The sequence below is a fragment of the Crocuta crocuta genome, unplaced genomic scaffold, assembly GCF_008692635.1.
Source record: "Crocuta crocuta isolate KB4526 unplaced genomic scaffold, BGI_CrCroc_1.0 scaffold44, whole genome shotgun sequence".
Classification (NCBI taxonomy): Eukaryota; Metazoa; Chordata; class Mammalia; order Carnivora; family Hyaenidae; genus Crocuta; species Crocuta crocuta.
The window spans coordinates 5,441,127-5,461,785 of NW_027530179.1; the positions used below are offsets into that span (position 1 = coordinate 5,441,127).

Consider the following 20,659-nt stretch of genomic DNA (forward strand, 5'->3'; position numbering starts at 1 on the left):
CCTGAACAGTCCAAGAAATTGATAACAGTAAGTGAAACTCAAAGTAAGGTAGTGAGTGACTTGAGTGCTCAGGCTCTCTCTTCCACAAAGGCAAAAATGGACACATTTCTGCCAGAAGCTAGGTCTTTACTCCAGAACCCACAAGATATACCTGTGAAAGTTTCTGTTCCAGAATTGCTTCTCCAGTCCCCAGCCAGATCAGATATGTGTTTAACAGACAGTACACAGGAGCAAGGAGTTTCACCTGGTAATGAAGAGTGGCTAGAAAATTCAGCTCCAGAATCTGCTTCCAGGATGAGTTACAGAAGCCTCAAACTCAAGAAAGAAAGATCAAAAGACTTTCAGGGTAAAATGATTTATGAACTGGCTGTTTGGGATGAAAAGAAGAAGTCAGAAACCTGGGAGAGCCCAGAGAAACCAGAAACAGAAGCGCTGGAGCTACAAGATGTCCATCCAGAATTAACAGTGGCAATAGAAAGCAAGGCCTTAGAAGACTTTGCAGTTACAGACTTAAAAGTAGAAGAGCTTGCTTCCCTGGGGAACCTGGCAGATATGGGTGTTGATTTCTGCAATACTCGGGTAGACCAAGCACATAGATCCCCAAATGCCCTGTCTCAGAAAGTGTGTGAAGAAAATTCTATGTCACCTGTAGGATGTAATCCCTCTACTTTCCCTGACTTGGAACCAATCCCATCCTTTCCTGAGTTTCCATTAGATTCTCCCAAAAACCTGGTGCTTAACTTTGGAGCAGAAGGTGAACAAAACTCATCTAATCCCAGAAGTGGAAGGATCACGCCTAACATTTTGAAAACTGGACTTCCTATAGAAAATGTTGACCTTGGTTTGGGGAGCTTAGAGGGAACACACCAAGCACTTGACCTATTAGCAGGAGGAATGATGCCTGAGGAAGTAGAAGAAACTTCTCAATTAGAGAAACAAGATTCACTCAGATTGGAATCAGAAACAATTCATCCTGCAGGCCTTGGGCCATCTCCTTGCCTTCCAGACCTTGTTGAATTTGTCACACGGACATCTGGAATTCAAAAAGAAAAGATCTGTTCTCCTCTTTCTGAGCCAGGTGACCCTCCTAAGTGTAGTTCCCTGGAGACGGGACCACTACAGCTAGAAATACCGAAAGTATCCACACAGTTAGCAATTCCTCAAGTAGATGAGGACACTGACCACCCTTTGAATTTGGTAAAATCTCTGGCTTCAGGATCCCCTACAAGGGAGCAAGTAGTTGGAGGCAATATGGTCCCTCAGGAAATAACTGCACAAGAAGCTTCAGTTGCTGCCACCCAGGACCACACAGAATCCAGTGTTCATGACTAAAAGTACACGTCCAGAGCTACTTGTGGATGAATCAAATTGGCTTCTAGAAATAAGGTGCCCAGGTGATCCAGGACTAGTTGGCTATCTCATCTGGAACCTACACCAAGAGATGCAGTAAGCATCTTACAGTAAATGTTCATGGAAGCCAAAAAGTTTACCTCTTTTCCGTTTTTTCTTTTTTCTTAAGATACCAGAAAAATCAATCATAACTTCTATACATATCTGTAAAAAAGTATTTTCTGTTATTATTATTATTATTATTTTTATTTTTTGCCAATTTGCTTTCTCCTACTTTGTCATTAAAATCAAAATGTCTGTCTGGCTCACCACATAGTGTGCTTTGATTGTATTTTGGCTTTGACTCTGCCATTTCTGGAATGTGGGGGTGGAGGGAGACAGAGAGCTGACTTCTCCAATTGCTATGTTGTATTCCTACCCAATTTCCTGGGCAGCTGATGGATCTCTGGGAGAAACAACAGAAAGCCTGCTGAAGTGGAAAACTACTAATGAAGGAAGGATTGTTCATCTCTTAGGCTTCCATTTGGATGGGCCTGCCTTAACATTGTTTGAAATGCAGCGTGAGTAGCTCTTTTGTTTACTGTTTACTTCCTTGTGCCATGTCAGCCCCATACTTCCTTTATTCTGTTGCCTTTGCTTGAAATGGTCCTGCTAACCCACATATCTCTTTGGAAATGGCCTCAATAAACATGGAAGAAAATCTAGCAGGTTCACTTTTGGAAGACGACGAATCGGTAAGGCTTATTCATGGCTCACTGCCAGGAGCAGATATGCTTTTTGGGTCATTTTTATTTTTGAAACGGCCTTTTTGTTCATTGTATTGTGATCCAGTAACATTTTGTGTTAAATTGCTTAGCAGCCATTTCTGTTCTGAAGAGGTAGAAGAGCTGAAACTTGTTTTGGGATTGGACTCATTCTCTGTTCCACAATCCATATGTGTTCCTTCCTCTACCTCTCACTTTCCCAAGTTAATTCCACCATAGTGTGATGTTTGGGGTTGTACATTTTGTTCAAAAGATTAAAGAATTTATGAGTTGGCTTGGACAAGTTTAATTTTATTTTTAATGTGTTAATTACTTGGAATAAATGCATTAACCTCATGTTTCTTTCTGGATTTTTGTTTTGAAAACCACACACATTTGAACTCCACAGGAAAACTAGAACAATGAACTCCTGCTATCCTTTTGTCTATCTCCTCCCTCCCAGTTGTTTTTCCCCCCATTTGTTAGGGCTACTTCCATCATGTCAGATTGTTAAATTATGTAGTCTGTGCCCCAGTGCTGCCTGGGTGGGTAGTGGAGTAGGTAACAGTGGTCTGGTTTTGGTGTCTTCCTATTGTGAAGCTTTTCATATATCCTTATGTTGGCTCTCCCTGCGCTCTGGAAGCTTAGCTCCCGCAAAGGGTCCTCTTAGGGATCAGAAAGCTTAGTCCTCAGATTTTCTATTCTTTTTAATGTATATTTATGATTTTTGAGAGAGACAGAGCATGAGCAGGGGAGGGGCAGAGAGAGACACAGAATCTGAAGCAGGCTCCAGGCTCCGAGCTGTCAACACAGAGCCCCAACATAGGGCTTGAACTCACAAGCCATGAGATCGTGATCTGAGCCAGAATTGGATGCTTAACCATCCACCCAGTCCTCAGGTGCCCTAGTCCTCAGATTTTCTAATCTCTGTCCCAGTTTCCTCTTGACAGCCTCATCGTCAGAAATTTATAACCTGGCTCAACAGAGGCTTCAGAGTCTTGTTTTCTACCTACTCCCTCAAAAATAATGCCAAGTTGCTGATCTTTTTAGCTAAGAATTCTTTTTTCCCTGTTAACTTGTGTGCAGAGCTGCAGAATCCTGTGTTGAGCTTGGGGAGGCTATTTACTTTTTCTAAAGCTTTGACTAATGTCTATTTAGAAGATGTCCTGGCCTTTGTTGACATCATGTTGTGGAAAAGGGCACATATTTGGGAGAGTTAAGTCCTTGAATGGTCCTCATTCATTTGCCTTGCTGTGATATTGGACAAGTTACCCCACCTCACTGTGCCACAGGGATTTCAAATGTGTTCAGGGTCATGCCATCCTGAGTAGTCTCCCCAGACCTGGTTTTTAGGTTGAAGCCTGAGTTTAATGCACTTTTCTGGTCCAGAAACCATAGACTGACTTTAGAAAGTGCCCTTAAGATTAATGTAAACCCAGGTGAGCTTCAGAGATGTATTTGTTTTCCTGGAGAACTATTCCTGCCCTATTCTGGCAGCCTGTCTACAGGAATTCAGAAAAACTAAGAGTTTAAAATGCCAGCTTAGTGATTTTCAAGGCTGTTCACTTGGTGAGTTCATCTCCCTTTGGGGATAGATGGGTGGGTTTAGAGTGGGGAAGGGTTAGTCCTGTCCCGATCTCCCTCTTACCATTATTCTGTATCTGAAGGAGTCAGAATTTTACTCTTTAGGTTAGGAAGGGACTCTGGAGAAGGGTAGGGAAGGGAAGAGAGGCAAAATCTAGAAAGTATAGAACTAATTCAAGTAGTTGGAGCTGGAGTACTTTGAACTATTTTCTTATACTTGATAACGTCAGGCTTTTTCTAGAATAATGAATGCCTACTTGTAAAAAGCAATGGTATTCTTCATATCTGCCTTGAACTAGCAGAAGGAGAGCCTTTAGAATTCTGTAGTCTGGGCAGAAAGTATTGTTGGCTTTCTCTTTGATCAGTAGGATATAGCTTTTGATCCCATCCAGAGAAGGAAAGGCAGAATTCTAATAGGAAAGGCAGAATTCTAACCCAGTTGCCAGCATCTAAAGGTAGGGCCTATTTTTATTCAGTACTATTACAGCACTGAATAAATGTTCACCATAGGAGATGAAGACACGTACAAGGAGTGGGCCCTAATCTTTATGTGTCACTTATGGTTTCATATATAAGTATTTTAATAGTCTACAAACATCAGAAAGTTTTTATTGGACCCTCTCAACTGTGAAAACAAATGATCAGTAGTTAGGTTTAAATTTGGGCAAACCTAATTTTACCAAAGTTGAGTAAATAGCCCCCCAAAATTCCCCTTGGCTTTGTGAATGGAGACCTTTTGCTTCATAAGCCATCTTCCTCCTATTCACAGGGCAAATAAGACTCTTAACCTTTTCTGGTAATATTACAATCTTACCTAATACAGCTCCATCTCTCTAAAAAACTTAAAGTAAAAAATTTAGCTTGCAAAGCATACCAGGACATATGTCCATTTATCAACTGTCAGATTCAGGGACTGAGGAAGTATGGTGAGGCATTGTGTGGCAGGGATGGTTGGACATACAAACCAGGCATCCAGTAGGAACATTAAGTATGTGTTTAAAAAAGAAAAAGTCAGAAGCGTGTTCAGAGAGGAGACAGCCTATAAAGGAAGTGAGATGGGTATTTTTTTCATTTTTAAATGATTATTTTTAGGAGAGAGCACAAGCTGGGAAGGGGTAAAGAGAGAGGGACAGAGGATCTGAAGCAGGCTCTGTGCCGACAGCAGTGAGCCTGATGTGGTGCTTAAACTTCCGAACCATGAGATCATGACCCAAGCCAAAATTGGATGCTCAACCGACTGAGCCAGCAAAGCACCCTATGAGATGGGTTTTTTAAAAATATACCTGAGGCACCTAGGCTGGCTCAGTCGGTAGAGTATGTGAATCTTGATTTCAGGGTCATGAGTTCAAGCCCTATGTTGGATCTACAACTTACTTAAAAAATCTATATCCCTAAACCTTGGTTCTCATCTTAATGAAACATACCTGCCAAGCTTGGGATAAGAGAGAACCTAAGCAAGGTCTTCATTTATTAACGATTTTGTGAGAACATGGAGTTCTCAGTCAGAAAATAGTTTGGGATTGTGAACATATTTCTTTAGAGTTTAATTTTGTAATAATGTTTATATAATTTTTAACCAAAAAAGTTATGGATACGGTAACTGTTCATTGATAAGCCAAGCAGTGGAATTGATAATGAAAATCTCCCGTTCAAAAAAAATCACTGCCACCCTGATTTGCCCTCAACACTTAAACACTTTCAAAAGACCCTGTACGTTTTTACTGTAGCACTTAATGTGGCTTTAATTTTACATTTATGTGTTTATTTAATCAATATATGCCTCCTCGCACAACTAGGTTATAAGCTCTCCGAAGCAGGAAGTTTGTCTTTGCTTACGGTTTTTTCATGATTGTATTCCCAGTGCACAGTTACCTGACACATGTAAGAGTGCTCAATAAAAATTTGTTAAAGGAATCAATATGGTAATAGTAGCTATTTTTTGTTAACTGATTGTGACTATTCAGCAGTTTATACGTCGGTAAAAGCTACAAATTGCTGATTTTATTTGTTGGGTACTTAGTACTCCAGAAGCCAGCTATCCTGCCTCTGTCCTGGATCTTTGTATACAAAGCACTGTCTGTAGCAACAAATGTATATCAAGGCTGCCAGTGGCCTCTTCATTTCACCAGCATGCTGGCCAGGAGGGGACACACTGCCCCTGAAGCTCCTAGAAGAAAAATTGAGGGTGGGAGTGGGGATAAACTGACCTTAGAGTTACCAGTAAAAGACTTGGAACTCAGATTTTCAGATGGCTACCTTTCTCCTTCCAGCCAGATTTTATTGGCACGTTGCAATCAGTCAGTCAAATCCCACATCTCTGATTTGGCCGAACATCCTCTTTTCACCTCATAAAAACTCTTAAGTCAAACTGCCATTTGGTTCCAGAAGGAGACCAAANGAAAAGAAAAAAATTTGCCGTTGGTAGAAGGAGGAGGGATGCTTTCACTTCTTACTCTATATTTTTGTTTCAACATCCTACCATTAAATGCATTTTCTATAAAATGTAAATATTTCACACACATATAAAATAAGTCCACACACATGTAAAATATGTACTTTTAGGTCACTAAGGGTTATCTGGTGCTGTGGAATTATAGACCAGGTTTTTAAAATTTTCCTTTGTGTGTGTGTGGTCTTTTTTTTTTTTTTTTAAATGTGTGTCTCTCTCACTCAATGCATCCCTGTCTTCATTCCTCTTACAATTTTCTATCGTCACAAATAGGTCCTGCCGCTTTTCCCTCAGGGCTCCCTAAATTCCTCTACTCCCATCAAGGCTGGGCGACATACCTTCTTCAATCTCCATTCTTAAAGAATACTATTCTTTTCTTGTTTCTCTTTTCCTCTTCCCTTTCTTTTGCCCCTGCTTCTGTTTTGCTGTTTATGTATTTCCAGGTACACAAGCACTTGGCCATAAAATTCTATAAATTGAGCTACTTGTCCTCACAAAGCTTACTTTAATGCAGGTACACAAAAGATACTACAGTCTTTGCTGCATTCAAGAGGGTAAAAGATAATTCATATCTAGATGTATTGATTAAAAGCTTTATAGGCTTTTGTCCATTCCACTTGTGGAAGATCAGGAGAGGTATTTTGTAGAAAACAATGGAAATGAGCATGTTTAAGGGAAGTGAATAAGCAGAGCGAAAGTAGAGGCAGAGTTACATGATAGAGGATATGGAGAAAGATGGCAAAGAGGTAAAATCAAGCATACTGAGGTATTTTCTTTCATCTCCTCTGATACTCTGCCCCTGCTAAAGCTTCACCCAGCTCTCCTATAGCCTATATACATAAGGATGACTATGAAGTTGTTTACTGACTCTTGCCTACCTTTCTTCCTTTCTTTTCAGGCGCAATTGCAAAAATCTTCAGATTTTCCGAAGGAAGGACTGCAGAAGACATCTCTGCCTCAGGGAGACAGGGATAGAAGCCACAGAGACCAAAGAAATGATGAGCGCCCTTGGGGCCAGTAGGTAGTCACCTCTAAGGTCTGACTCTCAGAAGGTGGGTATGGCTGCTGGGGCAGGAATGGGTTGCAGAGAAGGCCCTGTGTGTTTTACTGTCAGGAAATGGCGAATTGGGTGAGCAAGTATGTATGTATGTATGTCCGTGTCATTGTAGCAGTGGAAGAGGGACAAGATAAGGATAGACACAGAGACGTGTATTTTAAACTTGCCACTCCTCGTCTCCAATCGTCTCCTAACTTCCATCTCTCATTTTGTGCCATACTTACGTTAAAGCTGTGGAGTTCAGATCGTCTCATCCCTCCTGGATCCGGGGGCCCCAGTGTTCCCAGCAAGTAGAATATATACTATCTCAGTTTCATTCTTCCTTACTCATCTATTTAAGAATCAAGGTAAAAACTGGGCATGTCCTTAGAGGAGTGGGGTATGGACAGACAAACAAGGAAGAGGGATGGAGAGACAGTCACAAAGGTAGTGTTTGAAAAATCCAGGGATTTCTGACTTCAGGACTGCTCTCTACAGCCTTACTACCTCTCCTACACTCATTGAAACATCTGGTACACAGAAGCAGGCAAGCATCATTTCAGACTACCAACGAAACCCCTTACTCTCTATCTAAAATGCCAGTACGTACTTCATTTACTCCCATTTGCACTTTGGGGCTGTGGAGGAAGAAAACCCAAAGCAAATAAAATTTAGCTGACCTATAAGTCCTTTAAACTCTGGGATTCATTTATTTATTTTAAATATTCATTTATTAAAAAATTTTTTTTATTTTTTAAAATGTATTTCTGAGAGAGAGAGAGAAAGACAGCATGAGCAGGGGAGGGTCAGAGAGGAGGGAGATACAGAATCTGAAGCAGGCTCCAGGCTCTGAGCTAGCTGTCAGTACAGAGCCTGACGCGGGGCTCGAACCCACAAACCGCAAGATCATAACCTGAACCGAAGCTGGATGCTTAACCGACTGAGCCACCCAGGTGCCCCAAATATTTATTTTTGAGAGAGAAAGAGACACTGTGAACCACGGAGGGTCAGAGAGAGAGGGAGAGACACAGAATGTGATACAGCCTCCAGGTTTTGAGCTTTTGTCACAGAGCTTGACATGGGGCTTGAACTCATGAACTGTGAGATCATAACCTCAGCCAAAATCGGACGCTTAACTGACTGAGCCACCCAGGCACCCCTAAACTCTGGGATTCATTTAAATCTGAGCTCCCCCTGATCCAGATTTGCCCTTAAAACTCAGCCTGCTTTTTGTTCATGATTTGTAAATCCAGACATTTTTAGAGTTCTGGAGGTCTAATTTACTACCCAAATAAATCTGTGGTTTGGGTAAGTTTTGGGAATACTCCTAACACTACAAGTACAAAGAACTGCAGAATATACAATCAAAGCCACCAAAGGAGTAAGAAGCAAGGGGATAAGGGGTAAAAAGTATCTCAGGGCCTCTGGCTGTTGAGTGTCTTTCAGTTAAGGACTACTCATTCCTGAGGCATGACCCTGTGGATGAAGCAATGGAAAGCATTCTGGTGCCAAGGGTGCCAACACTTTGTCACCACCACTGTCTACGTTCTTTCCCTTACTTCAGCCCAAGATCTGTTTCTCATCAGCTACCACATTCCTCTGCTTAGGGACAATCAGGTGTGTTGGTCACAGCTTTCATTCCTAATTGTTCCTCCCTCCATTTTCCAATGGTATCTGTGGTCAATCTGCAAGATGTGCTGATCTGGGGAATGAGCAGGGGGAAAGGGAACATTTTTATTTTATTATTTAAAAAAATATTTAATGTTTATTTTAGAGAGAGGCAGAGGCAGAGTGTGAGCATGGGAGGGTCAGGGAGAGAAGGAGACAGAATCGAAGCAGGCTTCAGGCTCCGAGCTGTCAGCACAGAGCCCAACGTGGGGCTCGAACCCACAGATCAGGAGATCATGGCTTGAGCTGAAGTCGGATACTTAACCAACTAAGCCACTCAGGCGCCCCTATAAAGGGAACATTTTTAAAGTAATATTTTCACTTTGAACTTTTATTTGATATGCTAGAGTTCACACATATTATAATGATAAGATGCTTAAGGTTTTTTTTATTGAAATATATTTCATATAAGATTAAATTTTTTGTGACATAAGATACACCATTTTAAACTATACAGTCCAGTTGTTTTTAATATATTCAAGGTTGTGCAACTATCACCACTATCTAATTCTAGAACATTTCTACCCCCCCCAAAAAAAAACACATAGCCAATAGCAGACACTCCCAGTTATTCCCCACCCCAAAGCTGCTGGCAGTCACCAGTCTGCTCTCCATCTCTGTGTATCAGCCTTTTCTGGACAGTTTGTATAAATGGAGTCATACAATGTGTGTGGTCTTTTGTGTCTGGCTTCTTTCATTTAACATGTTTTCAAAGTTCATTCATGTTTGTACCATGTGTCAGTACTTCATTGTATTTTATGGTTGAAAAATATACTACTTCATGGATATACTACATTTTGTTTATCCACTAATTGCTGGGATTTGGGGTTATTTCTCTTTTTTGGCTAATATGAATAATGCTGCATGTGTATGTGTGAACATGTTTTTCAGTTCTCTGGAGGATATCCTGGGTCCTGTGGCAACTCCTTAACTTTTTAAAAATAAAGTTTTGTATTAAAGTATAAGGTGCATATAATAAACAAAAGCACACATCATAAGTGTTAAGCTCCAAAATTTTAACAGAATGAGCATACCTAGATAAGCAACAACAAAATCAAAAGATAGAATATGACCAACGCCCCTGAAGCCTCTCTCATGTCCTCTTCCAGTTACTACATTTTCAAAAATGTAACTACATTTCGTTGGAGCCCAGCCTCAGTCCCTGAGCTGACAATGTGGAGCCTACTTGGGATTCTCTCTCTGCCCTCCCCTCCTTGCACTCTCTCTACAAACAAACAAACATACATTCAAAATATATGTATATACTGAAAAATGTAACCACTTTTCTGACTGCTATCTGAAGTATTACTTGTTTTTGTTTTATGGAGGTGAAATTCACATAACAAAATAACCACTTTAAAATAAACAATTAAGTGACAGCACATTCACAAGTATAACCTTCACCTCTGTCTAGTTGGAAAACGTTTTCATCACCCCAAAGTAAAACCTTGTATCTATTAAGCAGTTCTCACTCCTACCTCCCTGCACCTCCTGGCAATTACCAATCTGCTTTCTGTCCCTCTGGATTTACATATTCTGGCTATTTCACATAGGATATGTGACCTTTTCTGTCTGGTTTCTTTCACTTAGCATAATGTTTTTGAGGCTCATCCATGTTGTAGCGTGTATCAGTAGTTTATTACTTTTTATGCTAAATAATATTCCATTGTATGTGTATACCACAATTTGTCCATTCATTCATTGATGGGCATTTGGGTTATTTCCACCTTTTAGCTATTTTGAATAGTAAGTACTGCTATGAATATTCATGAATAAGTATGTGCTTGAGTACCTGTTTTCACTTATTTTCAGTATATAACTAGAAGTAGAATTGCTGGGTGATAGGATTATTTTTGTTTAGCTTTTCAAGGAACTGCCAAATTTTCCACAGCACCTGAATAATTTTACATCCCTTTCAGCAATGTACAATGGTTCCAATTTCTCCATATTCATAATACTTATCTTCCTTTTTTATATATTATAGCTATCCTAGTGTTTCATTGTGGTTTTGATTTACCTTTCCTTGATAACTAATGACATTTAACATCTTTTCATGTACTTTTTGGCCATTTATATATCTTCTTTAGAGAAATGTCTACTCAAGCCCTTTACCTACTTTAAAAAAATTTTTTAACATTTATTCATTTTTGAGAGACAGAGACAGGGCATGAGTGGGGGAGGGGCAGAGAGAGAGAGGGAGACACAGAATCTGAAGCAGGCTCCAGGCTCTGAGCTGTCAGCACAGAGCCCGACATGGGGCTCGAACCCACAGACCGTGAGATCATGACTTGAGCTGAAGTTGGATGCTTAACCAACTGAGCCACCCAGGTGCCCTGTACCCACTTTTTAATTGGGTTGTTTGTCTCTTTTGTAGAATGGTATGTGTGTGTATGTATGTATATATGTATTTTAGAGAGCGCAAGTGGGGGAGAGGGGCAGAGGGAGAGAGAGAATCTTAAACAGGCTCCACACTCAGTGCAGAGCCCAACATGGGGCTCCATCTCATGACTCTGGGATCATGACCTGAGCCCAAATCAAGAATTGGACACTCAACTTACTGAGCCATCCAGGTGCTCCTTTGTTGTAGAATTGTATGGGTTCTTTATATGTTCTGGATACTAAACCTTTATTAGATATATGATTTGCAGATACTTTCTCCCATGCTATATGTTGTCTTTTCACTTTCTTCTGTTGATGCACAAAAGATTTTAATTTTGACTGAGTCCAATTTATCCATTTTATCTTTTATTGTGGTTTTGGTGTAATATTTAAAAATCATTGCCAAATCCAAGATCATGAAGATTTACCCCTTAGTTTTCTTCTATGATTTTTTTAGTCTTAACTCTTATGTTTAGGTTGTTGATCAACTTTAAGTTAATTGTTATGTGTAGTGTGAGGTAGGTCGTGTGAGCTGAATTCTTTTGTATGTGAATATACAGTTCTGGCACCATTTGTTGAAGAGACTGTTTTTTCTACATTGAATGGTCTTGGCATTCTTGTTGAAATTGGTTGGCTATAGATATATGGGTTTATTTCTGGACTCTCAGTTCTATCCCAGTGGTTTGTATGTCTGTCCTGATGCCAGTGTTACTCAATTTTGATCACCATAGCTTTGTAGTAAGCTTTGAAATTGAGAAGTATGAGTCTTCCAACTTTGTTCTTCTTCAAGATTGTTTTGCTATTCAGACCCCTCATATGAATTTGAAGATTGGCTTTTCATTTCTGCAAAAAGGGTCATTGGGATTTTGATAGAAATTGTTTTAAATCTATAGATCACTTTGGATAGCATTACTATTTTGACAATATTAAATCTTCCAATCCATGAACATAGATAGGATGCCCTTTTGTTTATTGAGGTCTTAATATCATTCAGCAGTGTTTTATAGTTTTTTGTGTATGTCTTTCATGTCATTGGCTAAATTTATTCCTCTGAATTTTTTAATACATATATTTTAATTTTTTAATGTTTCTTTTTGAGAGAGAGAGAGTGTGTGTGTGTGAGAGAGAGAGAGAGAGAAAGAGAGAGAGAGTGTGTGTAAATGAGTGGGGGAGGGGCAGAGAGAAAGACACAGAATCTGAAGCAGGCCCCAGCCTCCGAGCTGTCAGCACAGACCCCAGTGTGGGGCTTGAACCCACAAACCACGAGATCATGACTTAAGCCAAAGTTGGATGCTCAGCCAACTGAGCCACCAAGGCGCCCCTATTCCTCTGTATTTTATTCTTTTGTATGCTGTTTTAAGTGGAATTGTTTCTTAATTTCCTTTTGGACTATTTATTGCAGGTGTATAGAAACACAACTGACTTTTATGTGTTGATCTTATACCCTGAAACTTGACTGAATATGTATGTGGACTTTTTAAATATATAATATTAAAAATAAATATATTAATATAGTATAATATATATTATATATATATATAAGGTAATGTTATCTGAGAATAGAGATAGTTTTACTTCTTCCTTTCCAATTTAGATACCTTTTATTTTCTCTTTCTTGCCTAATGGCTTTAGCTAGAACTTCCAGTACAATGTTTAAAAGCAATGATAAAAGTGACATCCTTGTCTGTTTCCTAACTTTAGGGGGGAAAGTTTCAGCTTTTTACCATTGTGATGTTAGCTCTAGGTTTTTCGTAAATGACCTTTCTCATATTGAAGGAATTCCTTTATATTTCTAATGTTCTGAGAGTTTTTATCATGACAAAGTGTTGAATTTTGTCAGATACTTTTTCTATTTTAATTGAGACGATTCTGAGTGGGTTTTTTTCTTTTGTTATATTAATGCTGTATATTACATTGATTTTCTTATGTTTTACCACTCTTACATTCCTGGGATAAATCCTACTTAATTATACAGTTGTTCATAGGGTTATCTTATAATACTTTCTTATTTCTGGGAGGTCAGCAGTAATGTCCCACTTTCTTTCTGATTTTATATGTTATCTTTTGTCCAACTACATATGAGTTTTAATAAAGCCATTATTCTTTTTAGGGGTGGGGGAGGGGCAGAGGGGGAGAGAGAGAATCTTAAGCAGGCTCTATGCCCAGCGTGGAGCCTGATGTGGGGCTTGATCTCACAACCATGAGATCATGACCTGAGCCAACATCAAGAGTCAGATGCTTAACCTATTGAGCCAGCCAGGCACCCCTCATTTCTAATTTTAGTTGTTTGCATCTTCTCTCTTTTTTCTAAGTAAATTTAGGTAGTTTAGCCAATTTTGTCAGTCTTTTCAAAATACCAATTCTTGATTACATTGATTTTCTCTATTGTTTTTCTGTTCCCTATATCATTTATCTCTGATCTAATCTTTATTATTTCTTTCTTCCTACTGTCTTTTAGTTTTAGTTGTCTCTTTTTTTTTTTTGCTGGTTCTCCAAGCTATAAAGTTATTGATTTAAGATCTTTTTAAAAACATTCACAGCTATAATTTCCCTCTTAGCACTGTTTTCACTGCATCCATGAGTTTTGATGTGTTGTATTTTTATTTTCATTCATCTAAAAGTAATAATTCTCTTGTGAGTTCTTCTTTGACATATTAGTTACTTAAGTGTGTGTTTTAATTTCCATGTTTTGTGAATTTTCCAGTTTTCCTTCTGTTATTGACTTTTAGCTCCATTCTATTGTGGTTGGAGAAGATACTTTGTATGATTTCAGTCTTTTTAAATGTATTGAGTTTTGTTTTGTGGGCTAATATATCTATTCTGGAGAATGTTTTATGTGTATTTGAAAAGAATATATATTTTGTTTTTGGATGAAGTATTTTGTATGTCTTTTAGGACTACTTAGTTCAGTGTTGTTCAAATGTTTATGCATTTGCCTTCTATTTAAAAATTTTTTAAATGTTTATTTATTTTAGATTAGGGGGGAAGGGGCAGAAAGAGAGGGAGACAGAGAATCCCAAGCAGGCTCCACAGCTGTCAGTGCAGAGCCCGGTATGGAGTGAAATTGTGACCTGAGCCTAAACCAGGAGTTGGTCACTTAACCAACTGAGCCACCAAGACATCCCTGTACATTTGCCATTTAAATCATATGAGAAACTAAAGGGGAGGTAAAAATCACATATAGAATAATACTGGTTTTATATTTACCTGTGTGTTTTCTTTTACTGGATTTCTTTCTTTGTGTGGTTTTCAGTTATTGTCTAGTGTCCTTTCATTTCAGCCTAAAGGACTCTCTTTAGCATTTCATGTAAGGCAGGCCTACTAGTGATGAACTCCTTAAGCTTTTGTTTCTCTGACAAGGTCTTAATTTCCTCTTTGTTTTGAAGGATAGTTTTGTTGGATATAGAATATTGGTTGAGAGTCTTTTTCTTCTCAGAATAATTTCAATAGTCCATATTTAAATTCACTCATTTTTTTTCTTCTTCTTCCAGCTTGAATCTGCTGTTGAATCCCTGTAGTGAGTTTTCCATTTCAGCTACTATACATTTTAGCTCTAGAATTTTCATTTGGTTCTTATATAATAGAACAAANTTGTTTGTTTGTTTTTGGAGGGGGTGAAAGTGAGTGGGGGGGCAGAGAGAGAGAGAGAAAATCCCAGGAGGGGCAGAGAGAGGGGGATAGAGAGAAAGAGAAAGAAGCAAGGCTCACCCGAAAGCGGGGCTCATATTTTACCTGAATTGGGGCTTGTGTTCACCTGATGTGGGGCTCAAGCTCACCCAGTGTAGGGCTTGAGCTCATCCAATGTGGGACTCGAACTCATGAACCGGAAGATCATGACCTGAACTGAAGTCAGATGCTTAACCACTGAGCCACCCAGGAGCCCTGACTATTGTTTTGTTTAGCTCTTTGAGTATATTGAAGACCTTTGATACAAAATATTTGCCTAGTTAAGTCCAAAGTCTGGGCTTCCTTGGTAAGATGGCTTCTATAAACTTTTTTTTTTCTGTGAATGAACCATACTTTCTTTATTCTTTTTATACCTTGTGATTTTTTTTTTCTTTAAAACTGAACATTTTTAATATTACAGTGTGAACCTGGGAATCAGATCGCCCTCCCAGGGTTTGCTTTTATTGATTTTTAAAATTTTTTTTTAATGTTTTATTTCTAAGAGAGAGAGACAGCGTGAGCAGAGGAGGGTCAGAGAGAGAGGGAGACACAGAATCCAAAACAGCCTCCAGGCTCTGAGCTGGCTGCCAGTACAGAGCCCAACGCAGGGCTCAAACCCACGAACCATGAGATCATGACCTGAGCCGAAGTCGGACACTTAACCGACTGAGCCACCCAGGCGCCCCACTGTTATTGATTCTTGAAGGCTGTTGTCATCCATTTGTTTATTGACTTATCCAAACTATTTTTGCTAAGACTGTATTTCTTGTGGTGTGTGACCACTGAAACTGTCCCATTATCTCAGTAGTCAGTCACTGACCTGACAGAAATTTCTTTAAATGCCTGGAGTGAAAACACCACCACTATGTCTCCAGATTTTTATAGCTTGGCTCTGAGCTGGGGCACTACTTCAGTGTTAAATCAGTTTGCCTGAAACTCTGCCTTAGCTTTTACCTCCTGATTGCATGGATCCCAAAGATCAGCCAAAGGTGCAAGTCTAGGGTCCTCTCAGTTCTTTTCTGAACCTGCACTTTGCATGCTGGATTTCCCCAATCACATGATAAAGCTGTAGAGTCCTTATTTTCCCATGTAGCTTCCTCCTCAGACTCCTACTTGTCAGGCTTTTAAATCCATCTGCTGCTTGTTCCATTCAGTGTCTCTTGCTTTAGGTAGCCACCAGTAGTATATATGTCTTTAAATACTTTCAACAGATGCTACTTGGAAATCTGCTCCAGCCTGAGTGAGCAAAACAGAGGTCAGATTCGGCATGGGTCCCTTGGGGAACCACTAGACAGGGCAAAATTGACAGCCCCAATCTTTTGAGAGTGCATATATCCTCCCCTGGCACTAACTAGCCACACCAAGAATGTGGGCTGCCGTCCCACAGCCACCACCAGACTGGGGAATGGGGGATGGTAGACAGGTAAACAAAAATGCCACAATGTTTTGTTACTGATATTTAATAGCTGCTTCTTTCATTAAGCACCCCACTGGCTGGACTCCATTGTAAGTTTTATTAGATTCCCAAGTTCTGAAAAAGTTGCTTCTATCAGTTTTTGTCAGCTTCATGATAACTTCTGTGGAGGACTAATTCTTGTAGCTCTCTGCTGTGCCTTTTCTGTGACATCACAATATATTTTTTTGAGGAACTGTTGAACTGCTTTCCATAGCAGCTGCACCACTTTGCATTCCCACCAGAAATGGGAGGGTTGTATTTTCTCCACATCTTTCCCAACACTTGTTATTTTCTGTTCTTTGATTCTGTGGCTTACATCCACAGCCATCCTAGTGGATGTAAAAGAGTATCTCCTTATGGTTTTGATTTGCATTTCTTTAATAACTAATGATGTCAAGCACATCTTTCATGTGCTTATTGGCCATTTGTATATCTTCTTTGGAAAACTATCCAAATCCTTTGCCCATTTTTTGATTGGATAACTCGTCTAAGATCCATTTTTCTAATATATAATTTTCTAGTCTCTTTTCTTACACAGTTATCCTAAAAATCTTTTATTAAGAAAATATATATAGGGGTGCCTGGATGGCTCAGTCTGTTAAGCATCCTACTTCGGCTCAGGTCATGATCTCACAGTTTGTGAGTTCATGCCGGGCATCGGGCTCTTTGCTGACCTTGCAGTGCCTGGAGCCTGTTTCAGATTCTGTATATTCCTCTCTGCTTCTCCCCTCCTCACACTCTATAATTTTTAAGTATAAGAAGAAGCACTTCTACCTGTATAAAAATGCATGTTGTAATAATTAGGACTCTTGGTTGTAATAGAAACCTAACTCAAACAAGCTTAAGAAAAAAATGGATAGGGGATAATTTATTATTTGGTAACGGGAAACTGGGGCAGAGTTATATCCAGGTGATCAGAGATGTCATTAGGACCCTCTCTTCCCCTTTCCCTCAGCTTTGCTTAGGAAATGAGCTTTGCTCATTTTCTCTTCACTCAGGGGCAAGATAGCCCCTACAGTCTCAAGCTGTCATGGTCCTTATAGGTTTCCATCTAGAAGATGAAAAGTGTATTTTTTCTTTTTTCTTTTCAATGTTTTATTTATTTCTGAGAGAGAGAGAGACAGCGTGAGCAGGGGAGGGTCAGAGAGAAAGGGAGACAGAATATGGAACAGGCTCCAGGCTCTGAGCTGGCAGTCAGCACAGAGCCCAATGCGGGGCTCGAACCCATGAACTGTGAGATCATGACCTAAGCTAAAGTTGGACGCTTAACCGACTGAGCCACCCAGATGCCCCAAAAGTGTATTTTTTCTAATAACACCAAAAAGTCTCTGGGATGAAGATGAGTGTGACTTCATCCACATTCATATCCCTGAACATCCCTTACTATGGCCAGGTAGATGGAGTACTCACACCAGGCCCTGCTTATAAGCTCACCGTGAAAGGCAGGGTCTGCCCTACAAAACAATCTAGACTAAGTTGAATTCATGTGAAATGGGGGGAGATGAGATTCTTCAAAGGAAATGCTTCTTTTTTTTTTTTAATGTTTACCCATTTTTTGAGAGAGAGGGAGAGAGATCATGAGTGGGGAAGCAACAGAGAGAGAGAGAGACAGCATCCCACTGTGCTGTCAGTGGAGAGCCTGATATGAGGCTAGAACCCACAAATCGTGAGGTCATGACCTGAGCCGAAATCAGTAGTCGAATGCTTAACTGACTGAGCCACTGAGGTGCCCCCAAAGGAGATGCTTCTAAGTAGAAAATAAAATGTCCGCAATAGAGCTGCAAAGATTCAGTGCTGCCTTTGTTTTTGTAACCTTTCCCTTTGTGGCTTTTTATCACAAGATGGATGCTCAAGTTCTTGTCCCCACAAGATACTGATAATTACTGCTCTATCCTTGGTGGAGGGATGTGGTGGTTAAGAGATTATGAATAAAGATGTTCTAGCTCTGCCTCTTCCAAAAGCTCCAGAGAAGAAGGGGAAAAGCCCAATCATTTTGGAGTGGGAAGAGCCTGGGACTTGACTCCTGATTCTGTGATTTTGAGTTTCATAGAGGAACTGAGAAACTCCTCTGTTAAAAGGTAAGCATTTGCATTTTTCTGAATTCTTAAGATTAAACTATTTTAGTTTCAATAACATGGTCTCATGACCTGGAAGGACTGTTCTTGTATATTGTAAAAAATTACCCCCCACACCTTAGATGAGGAAGTTGCTGATGAACCATCACGTCTGTAAGCAAGCTGACCGCCAAGTTTCACTCTTCTTGTTTTCTTCTGTTTCCAGCATATAAATACATTTTTCATGCTGCAAATTAGTTGGATGTAGTTATTTTTATGTACTTTGAGATGAAATATACATTTCCAAGTGAAATTTGAGAAACCAAATTCATCTTTGTATGGAAAACCACCATTTGAAGCTCTTGTTGATTTCTTCATGAGCATAAGTTGAAGGCAACCATGGTAAAGGATCAGAGGGTCCTTTCCTACAATATTGATTGTGTATTAGCTCCTGCTGATCCCACTGAATCACAAAATCTAGCTCACTTAATAACCCTAAGCAGCTAACCACAAGTAGCTATGTACAGGGTGCTCTCAACAGGTACATGTAATGGCAAGTGGGGCACAGGGGAAAGGTCAAACAGACTTGCTGGTGTGTTTTTAAGAAAGCATTTCAGTCTGTTTTTGTTTTGTGTGTATGTTTTTTTTTTTTTTTTTTAAGTAATATAAATGACATAGTTTACTGGTTGGAGGGGATATTCAGAAGAGGGAGAACACAGGTTATGGGTAATAAAGGTTAAGAAACACAGTGATCAAGAGGTAAGACTAATTTTTCATTAACATGCCAGAACTGAGTGAAACTTTTCAAGAGTCATCTAGGAACAAGGTTTTTAATAATGCTTTAAAAGTCAAGTATATGGTCATATGCTTGAACAAGTCTACAAAGATATAAAATAAGTGGACTTTATAGTTGTAATCAAAACCCACTGCAATGCCAGCCTGACATATTATAGCAGCCATATTTGTAAGGTGCTTTACAGTTTACATAACACTTTACCACATTCATTTGCCATATCTTTAATGATAGACATAATTGTGCTATGTACTAGTTAAGCTTAATTAGTAAGTTCTTGTGAATGACTGTAATTAGTGGGACTGGTTTGCTGCCAAAGCAGATTTTCAGTTCTCATTTTATTAGTTACTTAGTATTTATAATCAGGATCAGTTTAAATCATTCTGGTTTGCATCATACACACTGATCCTCATGAATGTTGAGAGACCCCTGAGGTCTTACTCCTAGGCACTTAAGCTCCCCTTGCTCCAGGGCTTTTGTTGTACCAAAACTCTCAACTCCTACCAATCCCCTCCTAACTCCACATCTCTTCACTAGCCCTCATCTACCCTTTTTGAGGGAGACTTGTATGTAACATTTAACATTCTTTCACCAACAAATATTTATTGAGCACTGCGTACCAGAGACTGAGCAAGGCATTGGAAGCATACACAGTGGTTGACAAAGCATTCCTGGTCCATGCCCTTTTGGAGCTCATAAACTAATGGGATAGACAGAGCCTAGACTGGAGTGGGGGAGGTGGGCAGGAAGTTGTCAGACCTATTTTACTCTCCCTTTATCATGAGTCTCCATTTGCCTTTTTTTCCTTGTGTGGTTGAGTTTTCAAGCAGGGAAAACACAGTTATCATCAATTGTACACGCCCCTCCCCCTTGGCCCTCCAGCACAGGATACTGTAGGAGAGAGTGCCTAAGGCCAGTAGCCTGTTATTGAGTAGGTGAGGGGGACCTACAGTTAGGCAGGAATTAGTGAGGTGAAGATATTGAGGGAGCAAGTTCCCAGAAAAGAGATAGCATTTGCAAAGGTCCTGAGGCAGGAAGGAATTTGGTAGGTTTAAGAAGCTCATTTAGTATGGTTGGAGGGAGAAACAGGAAAAATGGCTATAGCTGGAAAGGTGTAAGGCCTTGGAGCCAAGTTAAAAACTTTACCTTGAGGGGACTGCGAAGCCATGGGAAAGTTTTAATATTTTCCTGTCTCTTGCAACCCATTATTTACCTGGATAGATCCTCTTTAAGTACAGAGGTGCTGTGCAGACAAGTATAGGATCTTTTCAGACTGAAACACATGGGCAGCTTAGCAGAAACCATGCTTAGGAGCAGAGGGTGGAAAGAGTATGAGCTTGAGGGTCTTGGTCTGTATGATTTGAACAAACCTTTAACCTCTCCAAGCTACTTTCCTTTTATGTACAATTGAAAATGTAGGATTTAACCCCCTCGTCAAGCTGTTGTAGGATCAGGAACAACAGGTACAGTGCCTGCGACTG

At 39.7% G+C, this 20,659-nt stretch overlaps 1 protein-coding gene across 1 annotated transcript in view; it reads left to right on the top strand.

Moving 5' to 3' along the window:
- Nucleotides 1–18,405, top strand: part of ZNF318 (zinc finger protein 318) — a 41,293-nt gene extending 22,888 nt beyond the window's left edge. The window contains exons 7-8 of the mRNA XM_077764817.1: nt 7,025–7,178; nt 18,293–18,405. Of these exons, the coding sequence (XP_077620943.1) occupies nt 7,025–7,147 (123 nt within the window). The 3' untranslated portion in view covers nt 7,148–7,178; nt 18,293–18,405. The remainder of the gene's footprint in view (nt 1–7,024; nt 7,179–18,292) is intronic.
- Nucleotides 18,406–20,659: the final 2,254 nt, after the last annotated feature.